The sequence below is a fragment of the Oryctolagus cuniculus genome, chromosome 2, assembly GCF_051225735.1.
Source record: "Oryctolagus cuniculus isolate XC-2025 breed Fujian yellow rabbit chromosome 2, ASM5122573v1, whole genome shotgun sequence".
In the NCBI taxonomy this organism is placed as follows: domain Eukaryota; kingdom Metazoa; phylum Chordata; class Mammalia; order Lagomorpha; family Leporidae; genus Oryctolagus; species Oryctolagus cuniculus.
In genome coordinates, this window is record NC_142868.1 from 115,854,572 (window position 1) to 115,880,509 (window position 25,938).

Genomic DNA, 25,938 nt, shown 5'->3' on the forward strand with positions numbered 1-25,938 from the left:
ACAATGGTCAGATTCACAGTTGACATGAATACAACTGACAGCGAACTGAAGCTCCCCGAAGATCTGCCCAGACCGTCACAGGGGCTGAATCGGAAGCAGAGTCCCAGCTGCACAATTAAGAACAGGATCTGGGAAGTGCGGCTGCCGGCAGACGTGTGAAGAGAGATTTCGGGCGCAATCTGTTAACTGCTTCGCGCATCTCGGGGCTGCCAAGAAAATGAGCATCCGCCACTGCTCTGAGCCGCTCCTTTGAAGGGGAGCTGTTGGCAACCCCCAAGGGCCTTGGCAGGACCCAGGGACAGTGGCGAAAAGACAGCGAAAGATGGAAAAGTGGGGCTGTTGCATCTGGACAAGGGGTGGCCGTGGGAACGCAGCCACTGCCTTCAAGGGCACAGAGGGGCCTAACCGGTCTGCGGGCCGCCAGGTGCAGAAGGCGGGAGCTCTGGGCGGAAGTCACAGAAGAGCAGATTTGGACCAAACGTAGGGAAAACGTCCTTCGGTTAGTCCCACAAATGACCTGGGCCGCTTTGGCACGTTCTGTGCTTCCTTTGCTGAGAAGAACACTTGCTAGGGCTGCAGCAACAGGAGCTGAATGGGCGACTATGCAGGCGTTAGACCAGGGAATTTGAAGGCTTTTTCTAAACCTAAATTTCCATGATTTTATCCTAATTCCAGGGAAGATAGAGAGGGAGAGAAGGAGGATGGGAGTTGGGTTGTGACTGCCCTGTGTGTGTGTGTGTTTTACAATTTACTTACTTGAGAGCAGAGTGACAGAGAGAGGGAGATACAGAGAGCGAGGTCTTCCACCTGCTGGTTCACTCCCCCAGATGACCACAATGGCCAGAGCCTGGCCAATCCAAAGCCAGGAGCCTGGAGATTCTTCCAGGTCTTCCACGTGGGTGCAGGGGCCCAAGGACTTGGACCGTCTTCTACTGCTTTCCCAGGCCATAGCAGAGAGCTAGATCAGAAGAGGAACAGCCAGGACACAAACCAGTGGCCATATGGGATGCTGGCCACACAGGCAGAGGCTTAACCTACTACGCCACAGTACCAGGGCCCCCGCCCCCCGAAGAAAAGGACACAAAATGCATGTGCCACTCAGCGCACTTTGCAAGGGCGCATCCCTGGAACAAGCACTGGACTGTGAGAGGAGTCACACGTCCCCCAAGGCGCCCTCCAGCCCCTCCCAGACTCTGCAAAGGGAACCCCTTCCCCATCGCCATTGCACAGGTTCATTTTGCTTCTTCGTGAGCATTTTCTCTCTCTCTCTCTTTTTTTTTTTTTTTTTTTTTTGACAGGCAGAGTGGACAGTGGGAGAGAGAGACAGAGAGAAAGGTCTTCCTTTGCCGTTGGTTCACCCTCCAATGGCCGCTGCGGCCGGCGCATTGCGGCCGGCGCACCGCGCTGATCCGATGGCAGGAGCCAGGAGCCAGGTGCTTTTCCTGGTCTCCCATGGGGTGCAGGGCCCAAGCACCCGGGCCATCCTCCACTGCACTCCCGGGCCACAGCAGAGAGCTGGCCTGGAAGAGGGGCAACCGGGACAGAATCCGGCGCCCCTACCGGGACTAGAACCCCGTGTGCCGGCGCCGCTAGGCGGAGGATTAGCCTAGTGAGCCGCGGCGCCGGCCCGTGAGCATTTTCTCTAAATGGTACCACGCGGAATTCTCCGTCTGGCTCCCTTTGCTCACGTTTCGTTCAGGGGACCACCACGTTGATGTGTCGGTTGTACACGTATCCTTTGTTGGCCAGGTGGAGAACCACCAACTGCGTCAGTGGCCATGGTATCGCTGTGCTGGAAGTGGGGCGAGTGATGTGTGCAGGAATGGCCCTACGGGCTAGTGCTCATGGGGAGGTTTCACCAGTGTCTAGCCCGGATCCTGGTTTGCCGGCAGTCATGTGCAAGGTGGACAGAGGATTGCAAGTGAAGGTCCGGGGGACAAGTAGTGTGACGCATCCCTGACAGCGGAGAGGCAGCTGGGGACAGCCCCGGGGACGCAGGCCCGGCGGATGCCGAGGGAGGGTGTCAGGCAGAACAGGCCATTGCCGTTGCTTCCTGAGCTGCCCTGGAGACGTGGAAAAGGCAGCTCATACCTTTGGCCAGATGCCAGATAATCTTTTAGGGCCGTTGAACCTTGACAGGGCCTGGCTCCCTTTGGAGGCCATGAAGACAAGGGGCTCCCATGCCACCACCCTGACATCCCGCTGGCCCACACATCACTGGTGCCTTAGCCTTCCTGGGTGCTTCCGCAGAGTGCCTCCCTCTTGTAGGAGCTACACGGCTGGCCAGAGGCTGGCAAAGCAGAGCGCCTGCTTGCACCGCCCCGTGCTCCACTCTGAGTTTGGAAAAGTCATCTTCAAGTCTGCCAGCACCTTCAGCTCCTCTGCATGCTAATCCAGCGTCCTGGTCTTACCAAGTTCCGTGGGGGGAAGGGAGGAGACGAGGCTGGCTCAGCCTGGCCTGGCCTGAGCGTGCAGGGCTGGCGCCCGTTGCCTTATATGACAGTGGCTGGGATGGCTTCAACGGCCTGTGCGTCCTCCTCTCCCCGCCTGGTTGGAGTTCTGGGGAGGCCTTGCCGACGGGGGCAGGGCAACCTCTGGGGGGAGGAAGAGCCAGGGCCAGCCTCAGCCACCCCCACCCCTCTGCTTGTGCCCTGCCCAGTTTGGGTGGTGCGTGGGGGCGAGTCTTCTTTCTCTCCATTTGTAAACTGAAAAAGTGGGCCTGCCCCCTGTCCTGGTGTGTGTGTGTGTTGGGGGAGGGGGGCCACTGGGAAAGCAGGGACTGTGTGTACAAGCAGGCAGGGCCACTAGGATGAAAGGCAGTGGGCGGGCGGCGGGGTGGGGGGATGGGGTGGGGGTGGGGCGTGCCGCTCTCAGATGTGGGTTTCTTTTCTTCTATTCACCCCTTTGCTGCTTTTTCTAGAGCTTTTCTTCCTTTCTGGATTGCAGCCCTGTCCTGACCCACCCGGCCCGCCTCTCCGCTTCTGGAGCCACCCCCCAGCCCTGCCAGTTCCCTCCCCGCCAGGTTGGCGGGCGAAGGCGCTCCCGCGAAGGCAGGCCTCGGGTGTGGGATTAATGAAGCCCAGATGTAGGACTTGTGACTCTGGCTGCAGAGCAGTGGCCACGGAGGGGCCATTTACCTCCCACTGTGTCAGGGCCCAGCTGCTGCAGGGGCTCCCGGGGAACAGCTGGAAAGCAGGTCCGGGCTGCCAGTGAGGCAGGGGGAGGCGGCAGAGGAGAGATGCGCAGGGTGGGGCTCTTGGGGAGGAGTGGGGTCTAGCCTGCACCCACAGAGGTCTGGAGAGGGTGCTGTGGGTCCAGGGGGCAGCAGGGATGAGGGGCTCCATGGGCATGCCTCTGCTCGGAACTCTACCTCTGCTCTAGGGAAGGTGGAGGGGGTGCAAGGCGTAGAAAGGAGTCCGGGCGACAGGGAAACAGCCCGAGAGAAAGCCCCGCACTGGTTGATGCCAGATCTTCCAGGCCAGACCTGGAAGGGGTGATGGTCGGTCACTCTCAGGGCTACCAGACGGATATCACGTGTTACAGAGAGCAGATATCACATGAGACAAACTTAGGCTAAAAAAAAAAAAAAAAAGGAAGGAAAAAAGAAACGTTTTAGTTTGTCTGCAATTCAACTGTAACTAGACATTCTATATTTTGATTTGCTCCATCGAGAAATCTCCCTCCCTCTGCAACTGAATTTCATTCCTTTTCTTTTTTTAAACATTTATTTATCTGAGAAGCAGAGAACCTGCCTCCTTAGCGCAGTAGGCAGCGCGTCAGTCTCATAATCTGAAGGTCCTGAGTTCGATCCTCAGAGGAGGCAGTTTGGTTTTACTTATGAAATTTGTATTCATTAAATAAAAAGGTTTCTTTGGGGAAAAAAAATAAAGGGAGAGACAGAGAGAAGTCTTCCATGTGCTGATTCACTCCCCAAGTGGCCACAATGTCTGGATCTGGGCCAGACCAGAGCCACGAGCGTGGGTGGCAGGGGCCCAAGCACTTGGGCCATCTTCCGCTGCTTTCCCAGGCACGTCAGCAGGGAGCTGGATCAAAAGGAGATTGGCCAAGACTCGAACTGGCGCCCTTATGGGATGCCAGCATCACAGGCTGCGGTTTAGCCCACCATGCCACGTCACAGCCCCCTGAGTTGCTTTTCTAAGCGACAAACAGAACAGCGCACAGACCATTCAGCGTGGGGCTCCGTGGGCTCACATGAAACCAGCATCCAGATGGAGAAGGAGAACGTGTCCAAAGCTGCCCTCCTCCCGCTGCCCAGGGTCATAGGTTTCTCGGCTCCCAGCAGCCGCGATAAGCCCGTTCTTGTGCATGATAGAAGTGAAAACCTACACATCTATTCCTTGTATCTCCCCGCGCTCCATGAATGTTGTCCCTGTGAGGTGCTTGGGGTGCAGTCACAGTCACCCTCCGTGGGACTGAGCTGGACACGCATGGCCCAGTCTGCTCACCCACTGTGAATCTGCCCTCGTGAGCACCATGGGGTCTCTGGTTCTCGTTTCTGCGTGCCTGAGAGGACTGCTGGGTCATGGGGTAGGCTGGCTTCAGTTTTGGGGAACAGGTGTGTCCACTGGCATTCCCACCAGCGGGGTGTGACTGCCTGCGCCTTCCCTGACACTGGCAATTGCCTCTTCTGCACTTTAACCCTCCTGGTACGTGGTTGGTATACCCTTTCTGCTTTCTCTAGTTTTAGTTTGTTTGTTTGTTTGTTTGTTTTTTATGTATATAAAGATTTGTTTATTTAAAAGGCAAAGAGAGAGAGAGAGGAGGAGATAAAGATCTTCCATCCACTGGTTCACTCCCCAGAGGGCCACAACATGGGTTGGGCCATGCTGAGGCCAGGAGCCCGGAGCTCCATCCAGGTCTCCCACATGGGTGCAGGAGCCCAAGCGCTCAGGCCATCCTGCGCTGCTTTCCCAGGCACATGAGCAGGGACCTGGATCGAAAGTGGAGCAGCCGGGACTCGAACCAGTGTCCACATGGGATGCCGGTGCCATAGGCAGCAGCTTAACTGACTAGGCCGCAGCGCCGGGCCATTTTCTCTATTTTTAGTTCAAGAGCCCCTTCCTCTGACTTTCTTGACCATTCCCTAAGAAAATGAACAGCAGCTTTAAGAGACACAACCTAGGGTCTCTGAACCTGCGTCGCTCAGCTACACCAGGACTTCAGGGAATCCACTGTGGCCCCGCGTGGGGAAAACTGCGGAGGCTTCAGCGCCAGCCGGGACGTGACAGGGCTCAGCCCCTCCCGCCCTGAAGGCCTTCCCAGGGAAGCATCATTACCCGGGTCTCCCCTCCTGCCTCTAGCTGTGCCTCGTGTCGGGTCCCTCTGTTCCTTACGGTGTCCAGGCAGGGCCGCGGCTGAGGGCGGGGTGTCGTCAGCTGAGGGCGTGTCTCCCCGCGTCGCTGAATCCACGTGTTTCCCATCGTGTTCCAGCTTCCACACCTCTCCTGAGCTTCCCTGGCGCTGCCTTTCTCAGGAATTAAGGGCTGTGGCCGCATCAGAGTCCTCGCCAGCTGTTTCCTATGGGGGTCAACAGCAGGTGGGGGTGCCAGGATTGCAGCCTCCGCGGTGGAGACAGACTGTGGCTTGGGATGCAGCGGCTGTGGCCCCGGGAGCTCAGACAGGGGAGGAGCTTGTCCCGCTGCGTGTCCCCTGGTCACATCAGCCCTCTCCAGCCCCCTGGCACCGCAGCCCCATCCTCCAGTCTCTACTTCTCTCCTCTCTTCTTTTTTTCACTCACCCTGTCGCTCAAGGACCCATGTTAGTTGGAGGCCCAAACCTTAGGGTCTGAGGACCCAACAATGGCTCATTCCTGAGGAGAAGGTGTTAGGTCCGGGTGGCGCAGCGTGGTGGCTGCACGCAGAAGCCCACTCCAGCTGACTGAAGCCACAGGGGCTGTTCTGGCTCAATCAGGCTCACCCACCACATGGTGCAGGGCCCGTGGCACGTTCCCAGGACCCTGGCTCCGTCCCCCTGCAGCTGCTGGCCTCCCTGGCACTTCCTCTTCTGGGCTTTCACACCAGGAAGGCAGGATGGCCACAGCAGCTGCGGGGTAGCTGCGTAAGTGGCCCTGCTTGCCTGCCTGCCTGCCTGGACCTTAGCACGTACTCTTGATAATTCAACAAGGCCCTGAGGCCACCGCTCAGCAGCTGACTGGGTCACCCCGGGCCTACCCCGGCGGGCCAGGTTGGGGTGGGGTGAGGGGAGAGGTTCTTGGAAGGAGAGGTCACTGGATGATGGGTGAAGACAGCCAAGGGTGGCCTCCCCAGGCCAGGTGCCCCACCTGCTCAAAGCTGAGGAGCCCCGCGGGGGAGGACGCCCCAGGGATGCAAAATGGGTTTTTCTTCTTCATTGTTCTCCCCTTCTCTCTATGTGTACCTTTTTCGCTTTGGCTGTCCCCCCTGCCTGTTTTCCCTGTCCGTCTATCTATACATCGCTGACACATAATCTGAGAGTACACAAGCAAGAATGTTGAACTTTGCCTGGACGGCCCCGTGGCTAGGAATGGGTGACCGTGGGGGGTGGGGGTGCCGCTGGGAAGAAGAGTGCAGTCCCTTGTCCAAGGCAGGGCCCCCCACCCCCACCACAGCCCAGCCCCCACTCAGCTTGCTCCCCCCTCCCCTCACTGAGGCTTTCTCACTCCTTCCCTCCCAGGCAGCTCCGAAGCCGGCTCAGCCTCATGGTCATCGCCCGGATGCTGGGCCAGCAAGAGGCGCTCCCTGTCTGGCAAGAGAAGACCCAGGTGAGTCTGTGCCCGGCACAGGCAGGGCCTGGGGTTGGAGACTGCCCTCACCAGGGCCTGCTGGCTCCTCAGGCTGCTCCCTCCGACTCTAGGGAGCCTCTGCCCAGAGTGCCAAACTGCGTTTGAGCTTTGTACTCAAGGTCTTGCCTTCAACAGCGACACACAAGGTGCTGAGGATGGAGCCAGGAGCGGGGGCCTCTGCTGTGATTTTTTTTATAATTGTGATAAAACATGCATAATGCAAAATTTATCATTTCACCTTTTTTTTTTTTTGCTTCACTATTTTAACTGATTTTCTGTGCAGATTTCTGAGTGTTCAGGTCAGTGGTACTAAGGACGTTCCCACTGGTGTGCCCACCCTGGTGCGTGTGTGTGGATGGAAGGTGGCATCCGTCCCCAGAATCCTTCCATCTTCCCAAACTGAAATCCCATCCCTGTTGAACCCTAACTCGCCATCTCACAGGCCCCGGCCATGTAACATTTTATAGGGAGAAAACAATCTCCATGAAAAGGAATACTATTAAATCCAAACCTCTAGGTTGCCCGCGCCGGCTGTCCCTGGGCCAGCAGGGCCATGGAGTCGTCTTCCTTTTCCATTCTTCTGCTTGCCAGGGGGCTCTGACCGCAGCCTCTTGCAGCTTGGGGTCCCTGGAGCAGCAGCGTCACTGCCAGCCCAAGGCTGGAGGTCAGGGAGGTTGAGAGCACTCTCACCTCCCCAAGGATCTCGCGAGACTCCTGGGAGAAGCCCTTGGTCCAACTGAAGACAGGTACTTGGGCAGACGGCTGCCACTCCAGCCCCTGGAGGTGAGCAGGTGAGCCTGGCCACGCCTGCCCTCACTGCTGGCAGGATGTTCCAGCACGTCCACAGGCCAGGCTGGGCTGTATGGCTGAGACCAAGACAGGACTTGGCGCAGCTGGAACTTCTTGTCTTTCTCCCACGAGCTGAAATGTCACCTCCTCCGGGAGGCCTTCCTGACCTCCCAACCCAATATGCCCCAGCTCTGTCTGCTACTCTGTCTTAAATTGCCTGGGCATCCACCTCCTGAATCTGCCTTCTTTTTATTGTATTTTATTTATTTATTTGAGAGGTGGGGTTACAGATAGTGAGAGGGAGGTCTTCCATCTGCTGGTTCACTCCCCAAATGGCCACAACGGCCAGAGCTGTGCCCATCTGCAGCCAGAAGCTTCTTCCAGGTCTCCCACATGGGTTCAGGGGCCCATGCACTTGGGCCATCTTCCACTGCTTTCCCAGGCCATAGCAGAGAGCTGGATGGGAAGAGGAGCAGCTGGGACTAGAACTGGCACCCATATGGGATGCCGGTGCTGCAGGCAGAGATTAACCCACTAAGCCACAGTGCTGGCCCCGGTACTTCCTTCTTTACTTGTTCAGCATCCCTGCTCTCTGGCTGCCCCTCAATACCTAGCACAGGGCCTGGCGCACCCTGGGGAGGCAGTGCCTGCCTGAGGGATGAGCAGACAATGTCTGGGTGTCCCCAGGCTGCGACCTTGGCAGAGGGTGGGGGTTGAGTGAGGAGGTGACCTGCAGCAGGGTCACTTCACAGGTGACCATGTGAAGAGGGGAGAGCAGAGAGGCCCAACGACATTGTGAGGGGCGCAGGCTGCAGAGATGCAGCGGGGGGCGTCCACAGGACTCCAGAGAGCAGCCTGGGGGAATGGCAGTAGCATTGTCCAGAGGGGTCACCCAGCCTGACGGAGAGCAGAGCACAGTGTCCTGGGCTGGAGGCGGGGAAGCAGGGTGGGGACAGATCCGCCAGGAGCATCACCGAAGAGACTGGACGGGCAGAGGGTCGCTCAGGGGCAGGGCCAGTTCAGGGCTTGGCGGTTTGTGTTGGTTTGGGTTGTTTTGGCCAGAGCCTGTGCAGGGAGAGCGAGGGAAGTGTGGAGAGCGTGCATCCCCAGTGGAGACCCAGGGGAGGCATTCAGGGAGGAGGGGCTGGGCTGAGGAGGGGAGGGGCAGGGGACCGAGGAGAGTGACAAGGGCCTCCCCCATGGGGAAATGGCCCCAGAGGTCTCAGTGGCTCCTAAGGGCTGGGTGTCTTGCCACCTGACAGGGGCCCACCCAGCTCCAGTGCAGCTTTGCACTCCCTGGCCCCCAGGGCTGTTCCACCACAGCAGACGGCCCACCTGCTCAGCAGACACCAGCTAGGCAGCCCAGGCCCCGGGCAGACAGTACCCAGACTTCCTCAGGAGAGAGGGGTGAGCCAGCCGGCTGCGGCCGCTGTGACTAAATGTGCCCCGGGACACCAAGGCAGCTTCTCCCTGTGGTGCCCCAAGCCAGGGCTCTGAGGATGAGTCCGTGCTTGTCCTGCAGAGAGGAGAGGGAGCCAGAGATGCGAGGCAGCTGCAGAGCTGGGGCGGACCAGCAGGGGCCTGCCCATGGCCTTGCCGAGCGCTTCCCCATCTCCACTGCAAGCCCCGGGCCACTCGGGCCTCTCCCTGGTCTCCAGGCTGCAGGCACTCCCCTTTCCAGTCGGGCCTGTAAGACGGATCTTCCCGAAGCTCGCCTTCAAAGAGCCACTCTGTCCCCCATAGCCGCCACCATCCAGCCTGCACTTCCGCTTTCCCAGCATCGCCATGCGCTGCCCCCCTGCAGCCGGTTCTCAGCCCTCCTCAGGGGCCAGCCAGCCCCTGGGTCTCTCATGCCACCACTGTGCCTGTGCACTGCCCCTTCCTCCCTTCTGCCTGCTACAACAGTGCAGCTCTCGCTCACACAGCCCCTGCTGGGTCCTGGGAGACAACCTACGTGCCTACCCCTCACAGCAGCCCTAGGCGCTGAGCGCTCCTGTGATGATTTCTACTTTACAGCTGGGGAAACTGAGGCAGGGAGCCTCCTCGGGGTCAGAGGCCTGCCCTTGCCCACTGACTGCAGTGTGTTGGATGCAGGGCTCCAGCAGGCCTACCTGAAAAAAGGTGGGTGGGAGCGAAGGAGGAGGGGGCGGCTTCGCAGTGCCTGGGCACAGGCTCCAGGGAACAGCAGTAAGTCACGGGGCCCACCAGCCCTGTGCGCACAGGAGCCCCTGCCAGGATTCAAGCGCAAGAGCAACAGGCTGTGTGGACAGCTGGCTCTCTGGAGCCAGAATCTGCCTCCTCCTGCCAGGCATCTGATAAGGTTCTGCAGTGCTATCTTCCTGGGTGATCATTTGCTTCTTGCCCCAAGGTGTGTCTGCCCTAATGCACCCCAGTGTTTGGGGATGGGGGGGGGGGAAGCGCTGGTCCTCCCCAATCCTGCTGGGAACCCACATGGCCCAAACCAGCCCTCGTGCAGTGCCGGAAGGGGGCCTGCCTGTAGTAGAGAAGCCGGCTGGGAACGGCCTGAGCTGAAAACAAAAGAAAATTAGCAATCAGCTCGCAGGGGCGGCAGCTTGCTGAGCACAAGGAAGCTGTTTTCGTGGAGTGAAAGGAAAAACACAGAAGCCAGCAAGCTGTCGGTGCTTCTCCTGGCCAGCCCCGCCCAGGGCTCCCGCAGCAGGGAAGGTCCCTGTCCGGGTGAGGCTTGCCTGCCTGCTCGCCCCCGAGGGCCGCTCTGGGGGCGTGGGCTGCAGGGCCGGGCCCCTGTGCTTGCACAGCTGTGAGCTCTGAGCGAGCAGGGCTGTTTTGGAAACTAACCCCAGACTTGGGAAGCCTGAACGAGGCGGCGCGGCTCCGGGTTTAGTGAAGCCCCAGATGGTGCCTCTCTTCAACCAGAACCTTCTCTCTCCTTCCCCCTGCCTCTCCCCTTCGAAAGGGATCAGACACTAAGCCAAGAAGCCCTGGCCCCCTTTCAAGGGCCAAGTCCCACCTGACTCCTAGGCTCCAGCCCAGCTGTTCTTGCGGGCTGTCTGAGCTTAAGGCCGGCCGAGGTGCTGAGCAGGTGTCTGCCAGTGAGTCACTGGAGGAAGCCAGGTGTGCCTTCGGGCTGGGCTCAAGCAGGGAGCTGGGCCTGCAGGAGGGGGCTCTGTCCCTAGCCCGTAGCCACCCGCACCTGCTAGATCTAAGGAGAGGGTACATCTTTCATCCTCCGCTGCCCCAAGGGTTGCATGTGGCCTCACAAAGACCAGGGACCAGGAACCCCACGGCCTCTGCCCTGGCCATGCTCCAGGGCAGCTGGGCAGTCCTTGCTGGGGGTGCCCCCAGGCTGCTCAGATGGGGTGCATAGGCTGGGCCTGAAAGGAGGGGCTGGCTGCAGACTCTGCCCAGGGGCTCAGAACCTGCCTGTTTGGGGAGGGTGGGCAGTTCTTTAAAAACTAAATGGGGAGGGAGTGGCCGGCCAGTCGATGAAGTGACACATCCGCAGGACTTGGTGGGGAATCCCCACGTGAACAGCCCGGCCGTAAAAGGACAGTTCTTGAGACCCTCAGAGAACACCGAACACAGGTGTTGGGTGATAGTACACAATGTTTAGTCATTTTGTTGGGCAAGAAAGTCGTGTTTATATTGGGGAAAGTCCTGGTCCCTTTTTGTTAGAAGCTCTTTATGGGTAAAAGGATCTGATGTTTGGATTTGCTTTTTTTTCCCCCCCTCCGGCTTTCTCTAGAAGGAAGGAGCAGGGTGCGGGGAGAGGGGAGAGGACCCACAGAACATGCAAGGCAGACAGACGATGAGCGCAGGCCTCGCTCTCCGCGAGGGACAGGCAGGGCCCAGCGCACGGTCTCTCCTCGGCGTGTATGAAGACTGGGGGCTGTGCAGAGAGGGGGCTGCGCCTTGCCAGTGCCAGAGGAGACCGCTGTTTGGCCCTCGGTTCCTCAGGGAAGCGGATTCAACCGTAAGCCTCAGCAGATTGCCTGGCTCGCCTCATAGAGGGCTCACGATGTGCCCAGCACTGGGTGTGACCCTCCTCTCCCAGGGACAAGGTGTGTGGGCCGTGTTCCAGGTGAGATCACTCAGTCCCACGCAGCTCGCAGGTGAGACGTGCCCCCGGGTCTCTGACCCGCTGCCGCCAGCCAATGTGTCCTTGGAGCACCCCGAGCACTTGCCGTGCCACCCTCTGTGATTGACAGCCTCCCTTCTCCGTCCTCCCCAGCTGTCGATGCTCAGCCGGCTCCTGAGCCTCATGAGGCCGTCATCCCTCGGGCAGTGCCTGGGCTCGGATCCTTTGCCACCCTGCCAGAAGCAACAGCCAACGACCGGTGCTGAGCTAGACCACAAGGTGAGCACCCAGCACCTGCCTGGCACCGCCCTCGCAAGCCACAGGGAAGGCAGGGCTGTCTGCCTTGTACAGCCTGCGGGTCCAGCGGCTGCCAGTCCTCCCAGGGCCCTGGGGCCATGCCAGGACAGAGACCAGCGGCTGCCTCCCTCCATGGAAGGGAGGTGCTCATCATCTCTCCAAGGCCTATCATTAGTGCCCTTGACCGTGCTGCTCACACGGGCGCCGGGGATGCCGTGTGCACAGGCGTGCAAGGGGAACACATGCCTGGCCCTGCGCGGTACCCTCTGCAGCCTGGCGTGGCTCTGTTGAGGGGACGGGGGAGCTGCAGTGCTGCAGTGTGCAGCCGGGTGGGGGATGGCAGCAGCCATGGAGGAGAGGGGCAGGGATGTGTAGAGATGGGAGGCCGCCATCCTGTTTGGTAGGACAGAGCTGGGCCTGGCCCCCTGTCGGCCTTCACCGTGCTTGTTCCTGAGGCCAAGTCCTTGGCTTTGCCCTGACTCTTCCTCATTGGTTTTCCAGACCTTGCCCAGCTTCCTTGAAAGCCATGCATTGGTGGAAATCAGGGGCAACAAGGAACCCCCCGTGGGCCTGGAGGTTGTGGGGTTTCAACCGGGAGGCCTGTGGGCCCCTGGGGGTGAATCTTAGAGCCAGGGTGGGGGGTGCATCTCAGTGAGGGCGTCTATCCCTAGAAACCCAAGGAGAGCAGTGCAGATAGAGATCTCCCTAATTTAGGAAGGTGGATGCTGACGCTCCAGAAGCCCAATCTTTGGGCATCACTGTGCAAATCAGATAAATGAATTAATTACTTAATGAACACACAGGGTCCATTAGGAAGATGGGATAGTCCCGGGGTGCACGCTCTTCTTCCGGAATGTGTCGGCAACGTTATCTTTGACATGTGCCTAATACTAGTCCCTTCCCAGGCTTCTTCCTCCCAGGAGAGTGTGCGCCGCTGCCACAGGCCCTTCTGCTCTGCCAAGGATCCCTCAGGAAACAGGAGCTGGTCCTGGAGGCTGGGCCAGCCCCAGGGTGGGGTCTTCGTGAGCCGGATGCAAGGGAGGGGCCGAGTAAGGGAGAAACAGAGAGGTCGTGTCTGGTCTGGCTGAGCCGGGAGCATGCCCCCGACCCCATCAGGCAGCCATGTGGCCTTTGCCAGGTTGGAGACTTCCCTTGGGCCCCGTGTGGTCCTGAGCCTGCCCCGAGGCAGGACATGTCTGGTCAGCAGCCTGGCTGGGGGGGGGGGGGGGGGCGCAGGGGCAGTGAGCGGCCGGGGTGTCCTTTATCCTGTCACACAGGTAGATGAGGACGCCTTTGACCCGGAAACACAGAGGCCAGCACGTCCCAGCAGAGTGTCCCAAAGATGTAGGGGATGCTGGCCTGGGAACAGAAGGGGTGGATCTCAGAATGTGCCCTTACCACAGCCAGAGACCACCTTAGAACCTGCTGGACCCCCTCCACTTCTGCCTCTGAATGAGCAGCGCTGCAGTCAAGGGCGGAGGAGGGAAGGAGAGGAGGAGGCAGGAGCAGTGGGCGGTCGGGAGGAAAGAGTGTGCAACACACACACACACACACACACACACACAAGGCCTGGGCTGGGAGGAGCTAGGTGGGGCAGGTGCCTGGGCCCAGCTCCCACCTCAGCCCCAGCCGCCCGACTCCTCATTAGGCCTGAGCACGTTTCATCTTCAAAGAGGGGATCACCCTACTCACCAGCCAAAAAGAGCGGCCGGCGTCGCCCGCGCTGTTTTACGGGAGCGGTGGTCTGGGCTGTGGCTGAGCCTTTCATCCGTGGAGCTCAAAGTCTTGGCCTTTTTTTCCCCTCCGAGTACAGTGAGGAAACTGAGGCCAGGGCCTGGGGGAAGCGGCCACTCTCCCAAGCCTTGGGGCTGCTGGCGGGGGCCATCTGCCTTTTGATGCCTCCCATCCCCCTGCCCTGCCCCCTCCTGTCTGGGAGATTTCCTGCCCTAAACTGCGGGTCACAGCCCTCCTCCAGGCCTGCAAATAAACACTTCTGCCCAGCTTCTCTCCCCTGTCTCCCCACCTCCTCTCCCCGCCCCAGGCCCTGGTCCAGGCACCGCCCTCCCTCTGGGAAGTGGCTGGGAGAGCGGCTCCCTGGTGCCCAGGACGTGATGTGACTTCATTGGCTCCCTTTACTTGTCTGGCTATGTGGCGAGACCACGGGTACAGCTGGTGCCTCGCACTGTTGCATCCTATTTTTGCTGCTAGATGAATGAATGAATGAATTGTATCCTCCTTCCTTTCCCTCTCCAATCTGTCTTCTTCCACCCTGTTCTGGCCATCCACTCTGGCCCCCATTCTGGAAACCTCCCTCCCTGTGCACGCCACCTGACCAGTCTCCCCATGAGGTTGCAAGAGTTTATGGCCTAGGCTTCTGTCGGAGGCCCCCAACTTCAGAAGTGTTACCTACATAATGAGAGAACCAATCACGCACATTGTTTCTAATTATAAGCTAGTGAGGCTCCCGCCTGGGAAAGCTAACCTCCAAGTACTTTGACAAAAGAAGCAACATGCTCCTACAGCAACACTGCCTGGAGGGGGCGGGGAAGTGGGGGGGGGGGTAGGGGGGAGCAGGAGGGGAGGCAGTGCGGGCGTGGGTTCCTGTGCTGTCTGTCTCAGCGTGGTCAAAGTCACTGAGTGAATCATGGCCAGGACTGTATGGAACATAAGAGCGCCTATGGAACGTCCTCTTAGACAAAACCATGATAATGGCGTTGGCGTTTTAAAGTGCTGAGCCCTTGGCAGTTCTAGGGGGTCGTCCTGTGCTGGCTTGCTTGTAGCTAGGCTGTCCGGAGAAGAAGGAACGTGTAGGTGGGAGTGATGCGTGAGGTCTGGTCCAGCCCAGGGAGAGGCAGGTGCACTGTTTGCAGAGGAGCTGTGGGAGGGAGGATGTTTTCATACAGGAGAGTCTGATGCGCTGAGATTTGGCTTCCAAGAGCTTGCCTTTGGCCCCTGGATCCCAGTTCTGCAAGAGGCAAGCGCCTTCCCAGGCTTGGACTGGGGGACACCATCCTTCTGGCCCCAGGCAGACAAACATTGCGTAACCTGATTCAGTTTGCCACTGTCTCCTCAGAGCTACCAGCTCAGCCCTCCAACCCGGAGCCAGAGGTTTCCTGGGCCATTTGCTTTTCTTTTAGCTGACTCACAGAAGCCTTGTGGGGCCAGATTTTGTCTAGCTGTGTTCTGTCCAAGGCCGGGGTCACGGTTCATTCACCTTTATTGAAATTATTGACATTTTGGTCCAGTTAAACGTGCCGTTGCCCATCCTGGCCCTGTTTGCCACTCTGGCCTGTTATTTCTTGCTTTGCCTCGTGCCTTTGGCTACGCAGATGCCTTGTCTAGCCATGGGATTTTTTTCCCTCTTAGAGTTTGGGGCAGTATATGGAAACGGGATCTTTGGGGCACCATGGAAGTTTTTGCCCAGATAGTTAAATCTGCGGCTGTGACGGGACCCATAGGCAGGCACCAGTAGACTTTCTCCATGCACAGCATCCAGGTCCCCGGGATCTAGGCTCCTGAGCCCGAATGTGGCTCTTCCGTCACACAAGCACGCCTGTGAAGGGTTGATTTTCCCGGGGGTTGGGCGATGCTAGGATAAAGGGCACACAGCCGTGCGGCCACCTTGAAGCTCACCCTGGGTGTTTGTGCAGCTCCCCGCCGAGGGTATGCGTGCGTGAGCACGTGGTGGTGTGTACCTCCTGTGTGTCTGCGCGGTGTGCCATTGGTGTTGAGAGAGTTGGCCAACAAGTTTTACTGCTTTTGCGCTGGCTGCGGCTCCTGCAGACTGCAGCTGTCTGTCCCTGTGGCTGGTGACCCTGCCAAGAGCCGCCTTAATGGGAGGTTGTGGCGGGGAGAGGCCTGTCTCCCTGCAGGGGTGGGGCAGGGAGGGTGCTGCTGCCCTGTGGCCCTGCTGTCCTTGCTTCTGACCTCTCTCTCTCGATGGCACTCTCACCCAGCAAGGGCCCATGGGCCCTTGCCCTGTGTGTTACCCTGAAAGACAAGTAGAGCCTGGAGCCTCCGGGGCCCCCTCCCCACCAGTCTCTGTCTTTTCTCCTGCGAGTGCCAGTTCTTTCCCTCCTGCCCTTCACGGTGCACTGTAGGGTGAGCCCAGGCCAACATTAGGAGGGCTGCCAGGAAGCAGACTGGCTTGGAGGAGGGGAAAGGAGGTGGTCCCTCCCCCAGCTAGTCTGTGGTTGGCTGTGTCTGACTTCTGCCAGCATGATGAGCAGTGGACATCTCCAGACATAAACCTCAAAGAGAGGGCGCTGGCCTCTAGGAAGCCCTCCCAAAACGGAGCAGGGAGACCTCTGCAGATCTGGGAAGCGGCCAGTTTTCTCTGAACACGCCAAGGCCGTGCGAGGTCGTGGCCCAGGCCAGCTTTGCTGAGGTCCCAGGCATTCCAGCTGCCTTGCCAGTGCATGAGCAGGGCTCGAAGTGACAGAGCTGAGCCGGGGAGGGCAGGCTGGTGCAAGCCCAGCTGGCTTGAGGCCTTGGCAGGATCTGGGCCTGCTGTGTGCCCTGCCCTACCTGGGCCCAGTCCTCCTGGGGTCCCCAGCTTAGCCTCTAGCAGCATGATTCTGTGAACGGTCTTCCTACCATCCTGATCGAGGGAGAAATAGATCCTGGCTCAAACTTTGCCATCCACAGAGCCCTGCCTGATCCACACGGCTTTAGCCCTGCAATTCCAGTCCCACTTTCTGAACCCCGGCAATGCGTGTCTTCCCCAGAAACCCCCTTACACTCAGCTTCCTCAAAGCAAGGCACACATTGCTTCACCCACCTGAGCCGAGTCACCTGCGACGGCCGGGCCAGAGCTTCTCAGCCGTGTCCCCGCGGCTGCCATTGAAATGCCTGAGCCTGAGCAGGTGCAGCCTGCCAGGAGGGACCCTTCCCCCGCCTCCCCTGCACCAAGCCCGCCTCTCTCCCTCTTCTCCCTCCCAGGCCGGAGCCAGCCCCAAGTGGGTGAGGGGCAGGGCTTCCTACGTCCTCCAGAGGACTGAGGAAGGTGGGGGAGGGTCCCACATACACTGTCCTCAGACTGGAGCAGCAGTTGCCGGGCAGACCCCAGCCTTCTCGACTGCTCTCTGCCTGTCCACCTTTTGTGTCCCTTCTTCCCCCGTCTCTGCCAGGCCTCTGCAGTTGACAGAAATGCAGACCCTGGGCTGTCCTGGGACAGCTTATCAGCTTCACCCGGTCCGGGGGCTGAACTGTGTCAGGAGTCGGTGTCACTCCCTCTACTCCCTGACTCTGTCCCTCGATATGTCCCAGGCCAGCTCTCCCCTCTCGGTTGTGAAGAACTTAGCAACCCCAGCTATAGGGGAAAAAAGAGCTGCTGCCCTAGGGTCTTCCCCAGAGCCCCAGAGTCAACTCTCAGTGCTTTGCCTGGGTCATGTGCCCATCTCTAAGCCAATTACAAAGTCAGGCTGGGATCCAGGGATTGGCTAGCCTGGGGTCACGTGTCCATCCATTCGGTCAGCTGAAGTCACCACCATGGAACCACTTGGCCTGAGTGTAGGAGGTGAGAGGTTGGGACACACTCACAGAGGACGGGGAAGGGTGCTGGAAGCCCAGGAACTGGCTGTCCCATCTTTCCTGCTCTTAGCCAGGAGCACTGGCCTTACTCTGGTGTCCCCATGGGGTACAAGGACGGCGGCACTTCCGAGCTTCAGCTGGGCCAACGCTCCTGCAGACAATTTAGGGAGCAAGATGAGGAGGATGGAGGAAGCCTTGGCTTTTAAGGATGCCATTGCTCTGGGAGGGTGGCCATGCGAATACTCAGGCTGGTTCCCATCACTCACACAAGCCATGTGCTCACCTAAGCACTCATGTCACACATGTACGCACACGTGTGCCGAGAATCCTGCCCCTCGCTGGGTCACTGGCAGAGCTGAGTTTTCCAGTCCACGTCCCCTTGGGGTCAGGGTTGCTAGTCCCAGGGCCAGTGCTGTGACATAGAAGGCTAAGCCTCTCTCTGCAGTGCCAGCATCCCTTATGGGCACCGGTTCCAGTCCTGGCTGCTCCAGTTCCAACCCAGCTTCCTGCTATTGTGCCTGGGATCGCAGTGGCAGATGGCCCCAGTACTCAGGCCCTTGCACCCACATGGGAGGCCTGGATGAAACTCTTGGTTCCTGGCTTTGGCCTGGCCCAGCCCTAGCCATTACAGCCATTTGGGGGAATGAACCAGTGGATGAAAGATAGCCTCCCATCTCTCTCTCTATCTCTGCCTTTCAAAAATAAATCTTTTTTAAAAGATTTTATGTATTTATTTGAGAGATAGTTACAGATAGTGAGAGGGAGAGACAGAGAGAAAGGTCTTCCGTCTGTTGGTTCACTCCCCAGGTGGCCGCAAAGACCAGAGCTGCACCAATCCAAAGCCAGGAGCCAGGAGCTTCTTCTGGGTCTCCCACGTGGGTATAGGGGCCCAAGGACTGGGGCCATCTTCTACTGCTTTCCCAGGCCACAGCAGAGAGCTGGATCAGAAGAGGAGCAGCCGGGACTAGAACCAGCGTCCATATGGGATGCCGTTACCACAGGCATAAGATTAACCTACTGTGACATGGCACCGGCCCCCAATAAATCTTTGTTATAAAAAGTTGCTGGTTCCAGCTGGAGAAGCAGGAAGAGCCCACAAGTCTCGCCTGTCACCTCCCATCACCGGCAGCAGCAGCAGCAGCAGGAAGCCAAGAGAGGAAGGGTGGACTGGTGGGAGCCCTCCAGGCAGCTTTCCCCCAGCCTCTCAGCTCGTCCCGCAGCAGATGCAGGAATGGGGGGAGCACTCAGCGGTCACCCCCCGCAGTGCATGCACAGGAAGAAAAAAGCCCCAGCCCCCAGCTCTTTCCCACCCCAAGCCACTGTGCCGTGGGCTCCTCGTTCCCTGTTTGTCCTCAGTACGGAGAGCAGGAGCCAGAGCCACTGAGGGTGCGCAATCACAAGTCTGGGATAGAGCTTTAAAAGGGAATCCCACTGTGAGGGGCTCTCAGATCTCTGAACTCACTGTCTGGGAAGCTTGGGGTGCAGGGGAGCAGGGATGCATGCTGGGTCGTTGCAGTCCTCCGGCAGCCTGGGAAGAGAGCGCACGCTCTGCACCCAGCTGGGCCCCGAGAGCCACTTTCCGCGCTGCGGCCATTCCTACAGCTGAGCCGGAAGTCCGGTTCCTGTCCAGATGCTGCCAGCCTGTCTCCCATCACCCTAAATTGGCCTCCTTCCTGCTCCACCCACCCCCCACACCCAAACAAGCGCTTTCATTGACAGAACTGAGTGTCCAGTCTAGCAAGCTCCAAGGAGAGCCAGCAGGCCCCGCCCGTGACGGCTGCTCTCTGGCCTCTTGGCCCAGTGTCTTCAGGGACCTGAGACTAGGAAGAAGTGTTACGTCACCCGCCTCTTTTCCCTGTGTCCTTGTCATTTCCTGCTCACCAGGAATTACGACTGCTGACCTGTCCTGGCCAGAGGCGCTTCCAACATCAGCTTTCCTTTAAGAACAGAACTTCAAATACAGCCCTTGCTTCTTTAGTGCCTGCCAAATCCATGCTCAGGGGGTGTAACCTTGGAAGAGGAGCTGCGTCGACAAGGCTGTGGGTCATGCAGCGTGCTGGCGGGGTCTGGGGAGAAGTGGCGTCCTGGGGACAATGGTGGGTGTCACCATACTCCAGGATGAGTTCAGATGGAGGCAGGGGGTGTGGGGTGTGCCTCCCTGCTTGCCCGTGCTGATGGACGCACTGGCTGGCCAAGCGCTGGCTCCCTCCCAGGGCCTGCAGGTAGCCAGCTTGGGATTACTCATGGCTAATGATTGTTGTTGTTTGTTCCACCTGTGGTAGAGTACCTGGCCATGCCCTTGGGGGTTGAAGCTTAACAAGACTCCCACCCCCACCCCCACCCCCGGGCAGCACTCCAGCACACCCCCCCCCCCCGCCCGCCCGCCCTCTGCCAGGCCTCTAGGAGGCCCTGGCTCTGGTTGCCGCGTACACAGCGGTTGGCTGTCTCCCCAGCGTCAGTTCCCTTTAGGCCCTCCCCGCCCCCATTGCATGCTCCCTTGCACACATGGGAAGCTTGTCTGGACGAGGTGTGAGAGCAGCCACCTGTGTGTGGCCACACCTGCCCTTACTTGGCACGATGTCATGCATGGCAGGGGACCTCCCCAAGTCTCAGCTTCCACGTGTGTTGTAAAATGAGGGTCCCCAGGCCCTCTCTGCGCCCCACTGGGTCAGGACACTGTGAACGGATGCTGGAGGCTTCCATTTAATACAAAGGGGAAAGGCAGTCCCATGACCCAGACCTAGCCTTGAGCCTGAAATGGCCCAAGGCAGGCCAGCACAGCTTCAGTCTTTCCCAGGCTAGTTGTCTTCTGGAGCTCATCTTATTTTATTTTTCATCTATTGTAAAGGCAGAGACAGCGGAACAGAAAGAGGTGTTCCATCCACTGGTTTACTACCCAAATGCCTGTGACAGCTAGGGCTGGGCAAGGCCAAAGTCAGGAGCCTGCAACTCAATCCAGGTCTCCCCTGGACATGACAGGGACCCAAGTACTTGAGCCATCACCTCTGCCTCCCAGGGTGCACATGAGCAGGACGTTGGACTTGAAAGTGGAGCAGGGCCTCGAACCCAGGCACTCCGACATGGGATGAAGGCGTCCCAGGCAGGCATAGCCGCCATGCCAAACAGCTGCCCTAGTGCTGATCTACCTGTGCTTGCATCTGAATCCCTGAGAGGACCCACGGGTGGCGATGCTGGCAGGTGGGGCACAGATCCTCTCTTGGGATCTGTCAGCAGGCAGGGCTGCACTGGAAAGGTGAAAACGAAGGAGGCTGTACTGGGACCTTCCTGTCCCAGGGCTTGGGCATCAGCAGGCATTCAGGGCCAACTCCCTGAGCAAGAGCCAGGGACCCCTGTGGGGTGAGCCCCTGCGTGTCAGCAGCGTGGTTGGGAGAGCCACGTCCTTTGGGTCAGCCTCCGTTCTCCCCTGCCCCCAGCCTGCAGCTGCCCCAGAGCTGCTCTCCCAGGGTCCTCCTGCAGGGTCTGCCGTGCCCACCGTGCCTGGGCAGCCTCCAGGGAAAGGGCTTGGTCGTGACCTGCGGCAGGAGGAACTGTGACGTGCGAGTAGCTTCCGGGGACAGCCTCTCCCCTCCTCTCTACCCATGTTCAGCGTAAATACGCCGGGCCTCAGCCTGCTCCCTTGGCAATCGCTGGAGGGGAATTTTCTAGAGTATGGAGTTCCTGGGAAATGCCCACCCATTTTCCCTCTGCTCTGTGTCAGAAGTGCTGAGAATGGATCCCGCTTGAGCTGGAACACTTGGCTGGCGGTTCCTGGGGTCAAAACCAGCGCAAACGAAGCTGGGAGTCATTGGTCATCTCCCCCTCTGCGGGTGACAAGGCCAAGCAGGCTGCTCACTGTCACTCCTCCCCGTTTAAGGCAGGGGAGCCAGGAATGAGGCAGCCCGCACGGGGTTGCTGGGAATAACCCCCAGACTCTGGGGAGACCCAGGCAACAGGAGCTGCAGGCCTTGCTGGCAGCGGCTACAGAGGCTGTCCCTGCCTTGTCTTGTCGGTGCTGGGTTCAGGCACGTCGCTCTCCTTGCCTGCAGACTGCGTCTTCCCACGATGTTGACTGAGGTTTCCCGGGTCCCATCTCCCATCGGGACTTCCCAGCCTCGACTCATGTCCTGCGCAGAAGGAGCTGGGCTGTCTGGGTTGGTCAGGGACCTGGCAGACAAGATCCTGAGGCCCGGACGAGTGTAGCCGCCACCAGCCACAGGGGGCTCACCCTGAAGCCATACTGACTTCCCCCAACACTGAGACCTGGAAGGGACCGCCTCAGGCTCGTAGCAGTGGAGGGAATGGACAGGGCAGGCACGCAGGCAGGGGTCACTGCGTTACGTGCACCTGCCCAGCGGCCACCCCTTCCTGAGCTACACAGGGAAGCTGCAGCCTGGGTCTCTGCGGTGCCAGCCAGGACAGGAGCAGGCTTGCCAGAGTTCAGGGATTGGTCAGACCAGGAAGGGAGCAGCGAGTGTGTGGCGCTGGCACCTGGCTGTTCACCCCAGGAGGAGTGACGGCCCCTCCCTCGCCCAGCCCTGCCTGCCCCACGCTCCTCGCCCTCCGGTCTCCCAACTTTAACCAGCGTTTCCAGGGGAAACTCCTGGGGCAGAGCCCCTGGTTTCTGCTAATGGCTGGCTCCTCCGCCCTTCACACTGGTTGGGGGTGGGGGAGTTCAGAAGGGGCCAGGCCTGACTGTATGCTTCGTCTGGACCAGATCGGACCCCCTCCTCCCGCTCCTCACCTTCAAGACCATGGGGCTGTGGGAGGCAACAGGAGATGGGGCTCTGTGTGTCCTGTGCCAATTAGGAAACCCTTTTTCAGAAGCAAAAACAGGGGAGTCCAGCTAGGGCCAAGCTCCCCGCGTGCCCCCAAGGGAGGGCATTGGCTCCGCTGCTGTCCAGGTCATGAGTTCTGGCCACGGGTGGAACCTGGTCCCTTTAAACTGGGTCAAAATACTCCTAAAGGGGCCTCCCCTCACGTGGGTCCACCTCCAAGTGCCCTGGAGCACCAGGGGAAAGGCAGTGGCCTGCAGGCCAGGGCTGGCCGGCGCCTGGTTTTCCCCTCTGGAGAAAGTGCTTCCATGAGGAGGTCCCTAGGGCTCTCCTTCCGGACGCGCACCCCGTACTTGCTATTCTGCCCCCTACGCTGTTCACAATAGTTTTCCTGGGATTTTCCCTGCAGATTCGATCGTGGGGATCAGCAAAGGAAGCGAGTTGTGAAACCAGAGCCACTCACGTGCTCGCTCTGTTGCTTAGTCAGTCCCCACTGCCGGGGTGAATGGCCCGGTCTTCCTAGAGCGTCCCTCAGCTCTGGCCATGCCTCCTCCCAGAAGGAGAAAAGTTCCACAGCCGAGACCCCTCCTCTGGGCTGCGGCCTGCCCCATGCTGGGAGGGTGCCTCCCCATGACAGGTGTCTGAGAGGTGCAGGTGTCTGAGAGGTGCAGGGTCCCCGTCTCCCCACTTCTGCATATGGCCCAAGGCTGTCTCACCCAGCCATCCCCACACCCCCTGGGGCTCTGTTGCCCTTGCTTGGATTCTTTTTCTTTCTTTTTTTTTTTTTTTTAAAAAAAGATTTGTTTTTATTATTAGTTATTTGAAAGGCAGAGTTATAGAGAGGCAGAGGCAGAGAGAGAGGTCTTCCATACACTGGTTCACTCCCCAGATGGATGAAACAACCAGAGCTGGGCCGATCCCAAGCCAGGAGCTTCCTCCGGGTCTCCCACGTGGGTGCAGGGGCCCAAGGACTTAGACCATCTTCCACTGCTTTCCCAGGCAACAGCAGAGAGCTGGATCAGCAGTGGAGCAGCCAGGACTCGAACCAGCGCCCATATGGGATGCCAGCACTGCAGGCGGCGGCTTTACCCACTACGTCATGGCCCTGGCCTTTGGATTCTTTTCTTTGCTGCTCTCACGGGCAGCTCACTCAAGGGCAAGTGCTTTACCCTCGGTGCCCCGGTGCTTAGGTGCAGTGAGTGGGCAGTGTGTAGTTACAATGAAAACAAACACGCTTTCCTTGTATTGTGGTCGTGAGAGTGAAAGCACGCAGGGCAGAGACATCACCTTAAAGAAAAAGTCCGGGGATGAGAAAGGACGTAGCGCGGGCCCTCTGCCCGGGGGAGCCACTCTTCACACTGGCACAGACTCTGTCTCCTGCTGCCCCAGGGTCCCCGTTATCCACCCACCAACCCAGCACGCACCCCACCCCCCGCCCACTCTGTGCAGCCAGCCCTGTCCCTGCACCAGCTCAGCTGGCTACCTGGCCCGGCAGTCCTTACTTGCCCTGCCTCTGTTTCTCTCATCAGCCCTCAGGACCTGTCTGCTGTTGTAATCTGCCCACCCCTGCCCCTACAAGGCCATCTTTGCCTCAAATCCTGCCGTTCCTTTGAGGCCTGCGTTAGCTTAGTCACTTCCTCTGGGCAAACACTGAGCTGCACCCACTCCTCCCCACTCACGCCCACCACGCCCCCTCCCCCCGGAAAAAAAGCTAGAAGGACCCTGTCTCCTTTTGGTTTGCGGGGCAGCTGAGGTTGCTGGAGGCAGCAGCCCTCTGACATGACCGTGTGTGTGGCTGTCTGTGTCTTAGTTAAGGCACGCGGGGCTGTGGTCTCTCCCTAGGGAAGGCCAGGCCTAGAGCAAGGAGCCCCGAGGGCCGCTGAGCACAGCCCGTGCCAGCAGGGAGCAGCTCCCCAGCAAGCCCACCCGCCCGACACCCTGGCTTTCCCCAGCCGGGTCTTCCCTGTGATGCGGGAGAGTGTCCCAGTCCGGCCAGCCCAGCTGTTGGGCTGAACAGACCCGGTCCTGGGCAGGGCAGTGGTTGCTACTGGGGACCCAGATGGCCTCTTTCCTCCGACTTTTGCATCATGGTATTTGTTCAGGGCTGGCGCTATGGCATAGCGGATAAAGCCACCGCCTGCAGTGTCGGCATCCCATATGGGTGCCAGTTCTAGTCCCGGCAGCTCCATTTCCTATCCAGCTCTCTGCTGTGGCCCGGGAGGGCAGTGGAGGATGGCCCAAGTGCTTGGGCCCCTGCACCCACATGGGAGACCTGGAAGAAGCTCCTGGCTCCTGGCTTTGAATCAGCACAGCTCCAGCTGTTGCGGCCATATGGGGAGTGAACCAGTGGATGGAAGACCTCTCTCTCTCTCTCTCTCTCTCTCTCTCTCTGCCTCTACCTCTGTAGAGCTGTAACTCTGCATTTCAAATAAATAAGTAAATCTTAAAAAAAAAAAATTTCATCGCGCCAAGGCAGATGCTCTCAGAAGCGCTTTTGTGCCGTCCTGGGGTGGCCTCTGTGTGCCCAGAGGAGCTGCTGCCATTTCTTGGGCACTGCCTGGTGCTCTAAGAGGGCAGAGTGGTCAGCGCACCACTCTGGGGTTTTGGGCTGCAGCCCCATCATCACCAAGCTGGAGTGCTGCCGGCCCCCTCCAGAGCCTGCCCCCGCCCCCGCCCCCTGCCCGCCCCCGGCTCACGCCTAGAGCTGCCTGTTTGCCAGTCCTGCCACCCGTCTTCCCTGAGACCTGAGGAGTCTGAAGGGGACAAGGCAGGACGAACCTCTGGCGGGGGGCTGTGGGCGAGGGTGGGGTGCCAGGAGCCGGCGCTCTCCTGTTAGGAGCATCCTATCTTTGCCATGGCCCCCATTTCATTGTTTCCACATAGTAGCTGAATGTCCCATAAGCGAACAGGTGCCAATAGAGTCCCAGTGTTTCCTGGGACCAAGCTGCTCTCTAATCAGATGGAACTGGCCCTTGTCCTGTGTTCACCTTTGAGAGCATCCCATGGCAAGGCTGAGGGTGCATTTGGTGGGGAAGGTGTGTGAATGCCCAACCAAACCACCTCCCTCCTTGCCCCCGCATGTAGGCACAGGTTGTCAGCTGTCAGGCAGAGCCACAGCCAGGTGTGTGCAGGTGGCATTTCACAAAGGAGGGGTGCAGAGCAGGAGCTGTACACCTGTGGGCTTTGCCCCCCCACCAGAGGGGGTGCTTCTTTGTTTGCACAAAGGTGTCACAGGGGAGAGTGGCACCCGGGTCAGAGCACGCACAAACATGGTCACACGCATGCACAGGTCACAGTGGATGGGTGCCTCTGTGCCTCCCCAGCGGGTTTCCTCTGCTGGAGCCCTAGGAGAAGCCGGGAGCAGTGTGTGCTCTGGGTGGCAGAGAGAGCCATTCATTAGAGGGAAAGCTGGGGGGGCTGCCTGGGGGTGGGGTCGGTTCAGAGTGAGGGGGCCCAGAGTGGCGGCTCACCCAGCGCCCTGGAAGATGCCTCCCTGGGCCCTGCCGCTGGCCTCCGTGGTGAGCTGAGTCCCTCAGAGCCCAGGGCGCGCCGGTGAAGGGAAAGCCGGGACTTAGGAAGCAGGTCTCCCTGCACTGTCTCTCCAGGTCTGCTACCTGTGCCACAGCCTGCTGACCCTGGCAGGGGTGGTGGTCAGCAGCCAGGACATCACTCCAGACCAATGGGTGAGTCTCGCAGGAGGCTGGGGTGGG

The 25,938-nt window shown here is 59.4% G+C and overlaps 1 protein-coding gene and 1 non-coding gene across 4 annotated transcripts in view; both read left to right on the plus strand.

Moving 5' to 3' along the window:
- Window positions 1–25,938, plus strand: part of FAM178B (family with sequence similarity 178 member B) — a 118,591-nt gene that overhangs the window by 90,591 nt on the left and 2,062 nt on the right. For all 3 annotated transcript variants that reach the window (XM_017339843.4, XM_017339829.4, XM_008253681.5), the window contains exons 13-15: window positions 6,673–6,760; window positions 11,781–11,906; window positions 25,834–25,911. In XM_017339843.4, the coding sequence (XP_017195332.4) occupies window positions 6,673–6,760; window positions 11,781–11,906; window positions 25,834–25,911 (292 nt within the window). The remainder of the gene's footprint in view (window positions 1–6,672; window positions 6,761–11,780; window positions 11,907–25,833; window positions 25,912–25,938) is intronic.
- On the plus strand, window positions 3,751–3,823 carry TRNAM-CAU (transfer RNA methionine (anticodon CAU)). Its single transcript has one exon. It is a non-coding gene; the product is annotated as a tRNA-Met (tRNA).